This window comes from Ctenopharyngodon idella, chromosome 23, assembly GCF_019924925.1.
Source record: "Ctenopharyngodon idella isolate HZGC_01 chromosome 23, HZGC01, whole genome shotgun sequence".
Taxonomy (NCBI): domain Eukaryota; kingdom Metazoa; phylum Chordata; class Actinopteri; order Cypriniformes; family Xenocyprididae; genus Ctenopharyngodon; species Ctenopharyngodon idella.
The window spans coordinates 24,529,555-24,540,563 of NC_067242.1; the positions used below are offsets into that span (position 1 = coordinate 24,529,555).

Consider the following 11,009-nt stretch of genomic DNA (forward strand, 5'->3'; position numbering starts at 1 on the left):
TAGTTATCACCATGAACGGTTTTAATGTACTACTTTAAAGATAAATACTTTTTTTCCTGTTCTCACTCAGCTGCGTAATCTGCTTGCTGACAAGTGTCTGGTGGCACAGGGACGTCCCAGTCAGAAGGGGGGCGCTGTGGTGGTGAGAGAGTGTGACCCACAGGACCCTGAGCAGGTCAGGTCATCAAACTGCTGTCATTCTGTGATAATTATTAGCAGCTATGAAGTGAATTTTGCTTCTTTTTTGAGCTCTTTGGGCTGCTTATTTATGTCCTATATCAATAATAATTGTTGACTTAACACACTACTGTTCAAAAATGTAGATTTTTTTTTTTAGCTGCAGTCCACTTTTTTTTGGTTAAAAATTATCCAAGTACATAACCAGCCAGTGTTCAAAACTATCTCCTTACCTTAGCCCGATTCACAACGGTAAGCTTGTAATAATGTTTTCTAATTCAAGTGGTACTGGTATGTTTTCACAGGAAATTTGAGCATGTCGCCGTTTGTCTTTGCGTCATTACATCACGTCTGTTTACATAAAGGAGGAGTCCCAGCTAGTAAGCTAAATCACATGTGATGATGCTGCAGGTGGCAGCCTTTTCTCACAGCAGCTGAAATAATTAAACTTATCATTTGGATGGCGGATTGTATGGTATGACAAATTAACGTTAGAGATTAGACTGTACAGAAATTGAAATCTACAGGTAACTAGAGATTGACCGATATATCGATTTACCAATATTTTCCCTGATATTTAAGCATTTTATCATAATCAGATATTGGTTTTGTAATATCGCACTTACCAATAGTAAGTACGATATCTTGTGGGTGTTTTGAGAATTGCGCCCAGGATTGCCATTACAGCGCATCTGAGGGGAGACGAGACAACGGCGTGCACAAGTGAAGTACACATACCTGCTTTGCTGTAATTAGTAAAGTTTATTCAACATAACAGCCATTAACGCACAAATTAGATGTGTTACATAGAAATGCCTGAAATGTAGCTAGTTTATGCGGCTTGACTCTAAGAAATAGCGACAAGCTCACAGAGTCACGTAAGATAATCCGTCAAGATGTAACTTTGCATTAATTAAATAATACAGCCATGAATGAGCACATGTTGGAAATAAAAGCGCTGAATTTAATTCTCTCTCTGTTGTCTATGCTCATCATTAGTCTTGTAAAGTCGTCTGCATTTTGCTGTTCACTCAGCGGGTTGATGCTTAGGAAATGCTCCTCCAGCACGGCCACCGCATGTAACTTTTAACAAGATTCACTTGTTTAAAACACCGTTTAAAACGCTTGTTTAAAACACACTATATAACCATTAATTTGTTCATAAACATCCAAGTAAACACAACTCTATGGAAATTAATTATTTATTATCTCCACGAACGATCGCAATTTGAGTATAGTTCTGTGTAAATGCATAGATAAACAGCGCTTTGTCCACTTTCAGACCCCTCTATTTATTCGTGTATAAATAAGATTTGTTTTGTTTCCTATGCAAGTAGGGAGTGATTGTTATAAATAAAATGGTTTGTTCAGTTCAGTGGTGTTGTATTCGTGTCAGAAAGTATAACAGTAAATAAATATCGGTTCTGCATATCGGTTATCGGGCACATAAACATAAATTATCGGTATCGGTTCTAAAAAATCAATATCGGTCGATCACTACAGGTAACGCTAATACACGCTAAATACACATAGTCATGCAATGCTGATGTTGTTAACATTAACAATTTGAAAACAAAGTATAACAATAATAAGAATTTGCACAATTTGGCGTGATCCGAGCTAAGCGATCCTTAGATTTAATCACCATTGGTAGCGCGATTTATTGTAATGCTTTTTTTCTCATTTGGTTAGAACAAAAGTGGCAGATTTGTTACTTGTTGAGATGACATTTTCTGGTGAAAATTCTTACTTTGGTTATACTTCCAAGACTACAATCTGTGATTCTGAAGTACAGTATCCACCAGTGTGGATGACTGACAGCCACACATTCTCCTCAAAAAATTATATTCATCCGTGATGATAAATGATAGAAGATAATTCCGCAAATAACTGCAATTGCAAGTTTCAGAGATGGCGACAGAGGCAAAACTTACGGACTGCAGCTTTAAAGAAATTAACTTGAAATTAAATGTTCAAATAAATGCTGTTCTTTCAACCTTTCCTGTTTTTTTTTGTTTTTGTTTTTCTTGTCAACAAAATTATTAAGCAGCACAACTGTTTTCCACATTGATGACAATAAATGCTTCTTAAGCACCAAATCATATTTAAATTATTTCTGAAGGATCATGTGACACTGAAGACTGGAGTAATAGCTGCTGAAAATTCAGCTTTGCCATCACAGAATTAAATTACAGAAAATATATTTTAAATATATATCTTTAAATTATATTCAAATAGAAATCAGTTCTTTTAAAATATAATAATATTTCACAAATTACTACCAATTATTTTTTTACCGACCCCACACTTTTGAATGGTAGTGTAAATAGTGCATTGTTTGTTTTTTTTGGTTGCTGTAGTTTAAAAAGGGTTTTTTTTTCTTAGGTAACAAACTGTTTACTGTTGTTTTTTGCCACAGTAGGATCACTGTCTGCCCCAAACTAGCCCAACAATTTCTGAAAAGAAATCGGTTGAAATGAGCTGTTACATGTCTGAAGAACATATTTTAAGTATTATGATTGGTGTCGTTTTTGTTGTTATGTTTTGTAATTTTGACCTGTGTTTGTGTGTGTTGTTTTGCAGGAATGGGCTTATGATGAGGAACATGAGTTAATTCTAGCCGGGCTGCTGTGTTTGGACATGTCTGAGATTCGTTCCTCTGACCCGCCGCGCCTCATGAAGTGTCACGGCTCAGGTGGATCTCAACAGTGGACACTAGGGGTGAGAAATCATACCATTACACTCTTGTATCACCTGTACACTATGTTTTTGATAATTCAGTAATATATTAATGATTTTTTTTTTTTTTTGATTAATTAGATTTTTAAAAAGCCAAATTTTATTTTAAGCATTATGTTGAAAAGCACATCTTGCCCATTGTACAAATGTGTTCAAACAATGCGCAAATTAAAGGCTATAAAAATGTAAATATTTACATTGTATGCTAAAAAAGGTTACAATATACAGTGACATCCATTTAAAACACTAATGTACACTTTATGCTTATTGTATATGCCTCTATTGTTTAGATATGTCTAGCTGCCCTGTCATGCTTTGCTTCATATATGCCTTGTATGAAGTAATAATTTTTATAATGTTTAAAATAGAGTTTTTTGTTGTTGTCGTTTTGTCTTCTCAGAAGAATAACTGGCTGTACCAGGTGTCAGTGGGCCAGTGTTTGGCTGTTGTGGACCCTCTCAGCATCAAAGGATATGTTGCCATGGCGATCTGTGAAGATTCCAGGTCCCAGCAGTGGCAGTTGGAGGGTTGAAGAGGCTGGTAGTGTGAGGAACAGCTAGTATAGAGCGCCGCCTCTGGCTGGGCATTGAACTGCACCGACACAGTGCCGTCAGCTCAGAAATGGTCAACAGACCCTTGCTGGTCCAGACCGCTGTAACAGAAAGTTGTGAGGGCCTGCAGTGAGGATGACAAATTGAGCTCAACTTTGAGTTTCAGCCTTGGTCTGAAGCTTTCTCAACCCGTATTCTTTTCTCAGAAACAAACTATTTTTAGAGAGTATTTTAAAAATTGTGTTTATTCAAGTATTTGTAAGTTTGTAATAATTTTAATTTGCTCTTTAAAATGAAACAATTTGCACAGAGAAATTCTATTTTCATTTTATTACAGATGTTAGATATGTTAAATATAATCAGTCTGTAATCATTTTTACCTATGAATGCAGCATTTCTTAGAAATAAACTTGTATATGTCTGGGTTTTTTTTTTTTTTCAGTCAAATTAACATAAGCCTGTCATATTGATTTCCTTTATGTAATTTTATTTGATTTATTGATCACTGGATTTACCTTGACCTTAATAAACTGTAAATTAATTGAGTTGTTCTGTAATGGATTCTTATGATTGCTGGCATTCAAATATAGAAAGGTTCAGTTAAACAGCTTAATAATAATCCATTAGTATTGGTAAGCTACATTACTACAGTTAGTATTAGGACAAGTGGTTTGGAAAATGGATATATGGACAGTATTTTTAATCTCTATTTTGGACTGACACTGAACGCTTCAAATGTACTTTTTCATGTGAACTGTCTTCTGTCTTTGCATGGATAAAAGTACTAATATTTGAAAGTCTAATGTGAATGTAAACTGCACTTCCTGTCATTTTGTACATGGAATTGTAAATACAGTGACATAAAAAGGTGCAGTCAGTAGTTAATTTGATTACACATTAGAAAATAAAATGTGTTTTTGTGAAGAGTCATCTGAATGGTTTACACTCATGAGATGGAGACTGATCATAAGTTTTATATAAAAGTTTTTTTTAATTACCTGTATGTTGAAATCACGTGACCAACGGTCTTTCACTAAACGACAGAAAGAATCTTCACGCTCTTTGGCTGCAGCCTCCGTAGATGCACTTTAAGCATATTGCTGTTTTCTGATTTGAACAGCAAAAATTAAACAACTGAAGGCACTTATCACTGCGTTACCAGCGGAGACAACTGAAGAATCAGTACCTGTACGGCTGAAGAAGCAGAAAAGGCCAGAAGACAAAAAAGTCATTAGTAAACATCGGTACAGCGCAAGGTAGAAAGATTTGATGGTGAAAATCCTGAGTAGTAGCCTAAGGGACATTTAATTACCGTGTAGACTTCTCTCTAAAACTCACTAGTGTTAGGGCAAATTACATAAAGCTTCATGAAAAATTAGCTTTTTTATTCAAGATAACTTAAAAGGAGCGAGCAAAGATGAGCATAACTGATGTCCCCCGCATATGCAGATTGATATTTAAAAGCTTTTTTTTTTTTTTTTTTCTTCTTCTTCACACTAACGTTTAGATATTTAATAGAATAAAACACATAACAATGTGAACTAGGTAGATTCGCTGATTACCTTAAAAGTCCACAGATATGCCGTCAGTTCATACTGCTGTTAACACTTTCTCCGACAAGCGGACGCAATGAGACCAGTTTTCCGGTTTGGTCATGTGACGTTCGACATATAGCTTATTCTTGTGGTATCGGCACTTAAATTACACTAATAACAGCAATGCTATCCCTAGTCTCAGCCTCAGACGCCACGCCCGCCAACCGTTGGCTGAACGTCTGATGCACAAGGCACACTTATCTGGAAACACTTCAGGAGTTTTGAAGTCGTCATCTGGTTGGTTGAATTCTACAGGATGTAACAGCCTTAACAGTCCGCCTGGAAACAAATGCCGTGATGCTAAACCCCCTCGTGGAAGAAGAACGGCGTCATGTTTACAACTGCGACAATGAGCGCTTACCAGGATCAGCTTAACGCTGGATTTTTAAAAGTATGTGAAGTTCGCGGCTCCATTGTTGCAGTAAACGTTCTTGAGTGAATAATTTATTAGATGCACGCTGGTCTGTTATTGAAGGGACATCGACTTTACATTGTCACGGTTGTGTCTAGAAGGGATACAGCTATGGCCGGAAGTGATACAAAATCTCAGGATAAATAACAGTAAATTAAATTTGCTACTTATCAAATTGTGTTTTATTAACATCTACATCTACCGCCAACCCTAAACCTACCCTTACAATACTGCAAATACAGTTATTAAATTAAATAAATAAATTTAAATGATGCAATATTTAAATAAGGGATACAGGTAGCTGTATCCCTTATGGGCTACGTTCCACTCCAAATTTTAATGCCCTTCACTTGCTAACTTCCCTTCGTCTCGTGGACTCGGATGTGCGTCATTGCTTACGTTGCACGAGTGCCCACTACTGGTGGAACTCTTGCATAAGGTTTAAGTGAAATGCACTAAGTCCTTGATCACTTGGAATTCACTATGGAGCTGATTTATTATTTAAACCCCTTTTGTACTTATGAATTTGTTTTATGCAACATTCTATATGCTTATAAGTTGTTGGAGGAAATAAAAAAAAAATCCTATAGGTATATGAGCTGTTGGAGAAAAATAAAATGACACAAATGAAACAAAATATCAATAGTATAAACTTTGTGAATATAAGGTAGCTACAAGTATTATGCGATTAAATCTCAACATAATTAATATATTATACACTATTATGCGATTAAGTCTTAAAATAGTCAATATATCATACACTTAAGTTAAGCGCAATCTGTTGTGATGTCACAATCAAGTTGAATTGTGGGATATAGAGCTGCTTGAAGTGTACATCAGAGTAGACTCGCTCCCTCGGTCATAATCGAGGAGACGAGGGTCTGTCCCTATAAACTTCCCTTGTCCACTTCACAAAGTGGAACACACTTCAAAATGGCGGCAGGGATTCCCCCGAGGGGAAGTGCTTAGGGAAGTTTGCGAGTCATAGTTTAAAACATTTTAAAATTATTTGGCACCTATACAATTATTACTCAGCCATGAACTAGTTAAACTAGTGCGTGAGTCCATTCAGAGAATACTTGTTCTGCAACAGAGGACATGTTCCAATACCCACTCGTTCTGTCTTTGCACTTGATCACTTGTCTACTCTTTTTCGATATTTGGGCCAAGTGAACAAGCTGGGGTGAAGACCTCAAGTGTGCGTAGAACTTGGTATTGTTTGTTTTTTTGTTTTTTTTGAAAAACAAAACAAATCAAGAAAAAATATAGCTAGCAGCAATTATCAGGGTTCAAGTGCTTTAAGCACGTGTAAAAAGGTATTATGTTTTAGTTAGCGAGCCTGTAACCATCTTGATCATAGATGGAAAAGGCCATTTACAGCCAATACAAATTTACCATATGGTTTTTAAAGCTTTTTAACAGTTTTCGAGGTTGAGCCAAAAAACAAGGACTAGTTCACCCTAGTTGGTTTTTGAAATAATCTCCAATATTTAACAAACTATTCGATGGACAGCGGCGTCCTAGAGACAAAGTTGCTCAGAATGAGGAGTTCTACCATGTGGTACGAATGTCGTGGGTGTGCGTAAAAAATCTCACTATACACGCTGCTCAAACTTCAGTGGCCGATGGCGGACATGGTTTTTCGAGATGCATCAATGTCCACATAGACAGTCATGGCACCTTGCTGCATGCCAATTTTCAAGTCGATCGGACTAACGGTGAAGTAGTTATAGCCATTTGCAAGTTTTTTTTCCTGGTATAGCACCACCAAGTGGCCAGTCGCCGCGTCCTTTTTCACGTGACCACAGAATGAGCACTTGCATAGGTGTGCTGAGTTTGATGAAAATATCTCATTCCGTTCACGAGTTATAGCCATTTTAGTAAAAGTGGCTCCACCCACTTCAAACCTTTTTGGCAGCCCCTAGGGACCGTGAATTGGAATTTCAACTTTTTTTGATAACTATTGACAATCAGACTCCAGAGTATCTTGCTGCACTGGTTTGTATACAAAATACCCAAAAATTTCACAAGAATGACAAGCGAATCCAATGCACGTGACGTAGTAAACTGTGTGAGTACTACCAGCCCTCAAATTTCAAGTCTCTACAACTTGTGGTTTGGTCTGCCCAATCACTTTTAGGGGAGAATGCTGATCCTTGGAAAATTTAACAATTACAATAGGGTTTCAACGCAATGCGCTTGAACCCCTAAAAATCCTGGCATCACCAGAAGTGTATTAAGTGTATTTTGATTGTCAAAATATTTCGTATCTGAACAGAATTTCATGGAGATTTATATTCATATTTAATTTTCACAACACATTTTACAGAAATAGCTTCACAGATTAAAATGTGCTGTATTGTATATGCTGGTGGCTGATTTTGCAGCCTTAATCATTGAATGGGATTGTTCCCACTTGAAGCATGGCTCCAAGTCTGCCATCTTAATTGTCATTAGAGATGACCGTGATTCCTCCAGGGCCAGTCTGTTTCTAGTTTTTGTTTTGTTCAATCCCACCAAGGAAAATACCTGCTCAGCATGAGCATTGGAGTGTGGCAGGACTAACACTAATTTAGCAATGGTGGAGAGTCTCTCAAACCTGCCCACCCCTGTCACCTGTAAAATATGGACAACGTGGTTATGTTACACACTTTTAGTATATTTAGAAAAGGTGCTGCATTTAAACCAAAAGCCCACGTCAACCACAACATCTTCACGATCAAAATCTGCCACCTGTAATTAATCATTTTTAGTAAATTCAGCATCTGTACATCACCTAAATATTAAACATATATTCAGCCTACACTCTTGCCTCAGCAAAGGCAAAACCTGCTTGCTTTGCAGTGTTGTGTAAAACATGACACGGGAAGCCTTGTACATTAGCACTGCTGTTTTTCTGTAGAACTCTTGACACAAATGAATTGTGTTGTCCGATGTTTACAGCTGCATTGTCCACAGAGAGGTCAAAATACACTGCTCAAAAAATTAAAGGAACACTTTTTAATCAGAGAATAGCATTAAGTCAGTCAAACTCCTGGGATATTGATCTGGTCAGTTAAGTAGCAGAGGGGGTTGTTAATCAGTTTCAGCTGCTTTGGTGTTAATGAAATTAACAACAGGTGCACTAGATGGGCAACAATGAGACGACCCCCAAAACAGGAATGGTTTTACAGGTGGTGGCCACTGACATTTTTTTCCCTACTCATTTTTTCTGACTGTTTTTCACTAGTTTTTCATTTGGCTAGGGTCAGCGTCACTACTGGTAGCATGAGGCGATACTTGGACACTACAGAGGTTGCACAGGCAGTCCAACTCCTCCAGGAGCCTGCCATTGCCAGAAGGTTTGCTGTGTCTCCCAGCACAGTCTCAAGAGCATGGAGGAGATTCCAGGAGACAGGCAGTTACTCTAGGAGAGCTGGACAGAGCCGTATAAGGTCCTTAACCCATCAGCAGGACCGGTATCTGCTCCTTTGTGCAAGGAGGAACAGGATGAGCACTGCCAGAGCCCTACAAAATGACCTCCAGCAGGCCACTGGTATGGATGTCTCTGACCAAACAATCAGAAACAGACTTCATGAGGGTGGCCCGAGGGCCCGACGTCCTCTAGTGGGCCCTGTGCTCACTGCCCGGCACCGTGGTGCTCAATTGGCATTTGCCATTGAACACCAGAATTGGCAGGTCTGCCACTGGCATCCCGCTCTTTTCACAGATGAGAACAGTTTCACCCTGAGCACATGTGACAGACATGAAAGGGTCTGGAGAAGCCGTGGAGAACATTATGCTGCCTGTAACATCATTCAGCATGACCGGTTTGGTGGTGGGTCAGTGATGGTCTGGGGAGGCATATCCATGGAGGGACGCACAGACCTCTACAGGCTAGACAATGATACCCTGACTGCCATTAGGTATCGGGATGAAATCCTTGGACCCATTGTCAGACTCTACGCTGGTGCAGTGGGTCCTGGGTTCCTCCTGGTGCACGACAATGCCCGGCCTCATGTGGCGAGAGTATGCAGGCAGTTCCTGGAGGATGAAGGAATTGATACCATTGAATGGCCCCCACGCTCGCCTGACCTAAATCCAATAGAACACCTCTGGGACATTATGTTTCGGTCCATCCGACGCTGCCAGGTTGCACTTCAGGCTGTCCAGGAGCTCAGTGATGCCCTGGTCCAGATCTGGGAGGAAATACCCCAGGACACCATCCGTCGTCTTATTAGGAGCATGCCCCGACATTGTCAGGCATGCATACAAGCACGTGGGGGCCATACAAACTACTGAGTACCATTTTGAGTTGCTGCAATGAAATTTCAGCAAAATGGACTATTTTTTCCAATTTTTTTTCACTTTGATTTTCGGGGTGTCTTTGAATTCAGTCCTCTGTAGGTTGATAATTTTCATTTCCATCAAACGATGTGTCATCCTTTCATTCCTAACACATTACCCAGTTCATATCAGTATAGATATCCAACATGATATTTTTCCCCATTGAGATCTGATGTGTTTTCAGAGTGTTCCTTTAATTATTTTGAGCAGTGTAGTTGCACCATGGAATGCAGTTGTCTTGTAAGGTGGCATCAGTCTTTTGGAAGATGAGCTCTGCTGTGCCAGATCTGGTTAGGCCACCTTGTTCACATCAAACACATGCTCAGTAAAGGTGTTCATCTTTTCTCTTCCTGCAATGACAAAAGCATTTGCCCATTATCTTAGGAGAAATAAAACAAATGCAGTAAAGGCAGCTCACATATACTTCAAAAATATGGCTATTAATTCAGTGGATCCATTTCTTTCCTACCTATGTCATTTGAGCCATCTGTAATGAGGGTGTATGGCTTCTCTCTCATCAGCATTACCAGTGTGTTTTTGAAATGTGAGGCCACTGCTTGATTTATAATACAGGCAGTCTTGGTTCTTGCACATTTGTACTCCTGTGCAGTAGCAGCATCTTTGAAGCACTCTTTCATGAGTGACCCGATATGATCTGTGGCAGCCAGTGGTATGTTATCACAGCTATTTTATATCTCTGCCCTCCTTTTCTATAAGATAGTTGCATTGATGTTAGATTTTGAATTATTTTAATGTACACAATGAATTCAAGTAGAATTCAATAGACTATGCCATGTAAAAATCCAAAACTCTTACAAAGGAAATAAGATTATGTAAACAGTCATCATTATCCTCCACTACATAAACATAACACCACTGTTCATTACAAACCTTTATTTCTTGAGCAGTCATTGTCCTGGCAGAAGGAAGTGGCACTGAGTACTGCTGAATTCCACTGCTGGATTGCAGTGCCTTCTGTTTTTCCTCATGGCCTTTACTGTTTATGTGCCTAGTAACATCTGCTATTCCCTGTTGACAGCAAGCATTTTCTTCCCTACATACATAGCCAATAATGTGTCCCCTTTGTTATGAATGGCCGTTTTTGTGACTGTTCATTTTTAAAAGAGCATCTATAGGACGCAGGTCCACTCTGGGCTTTAGTCTTTTGGCCTGGTGTCTCTTCTTTCCCTGAGGGCTCAACTGTCTCCT

The 11,009-nt window shown here is 38.8% G+C and overlaps 1 protein-coding gene across 2 annotated transcripts in view; it reads left to right on the forward strand.

Annotated features, from left to right (window-relative positions):
• The window catches only part of galnt11 (UDP-N-acetyl-alpha-D-galactosamine:polypeptide N-acetylgalactosaminyltransferase 11 (GalNAc-T11)), a 35,711-nt gene extending 31,699 nt beyond the window's left edge, over positions 1–4,012 (forward strand). For both annotated transcript variants that reach the window (XM_051881985.1, XM_051881986.1), the window contains 3 exons: positions 71–175; positions 2,761–2,898; positions 3,317–4,012. In XM_051881985.1, the coding sequence (XP_051737945.1) occupies positions 71–175; positions 2,761–2,898; positions 3,317–3,448 (375 nt within the window). In that variant the 3' untranslated portion in view covers positions 3,449–4,012. The remainder of the gene's footprint in view (positions 1–70; positions 176–2,760; positions 2,899–3,316) is intronic.
• The last annotated feature ends 6,997 nt before the right edge of the window (positions 4,013–11,009 follow it).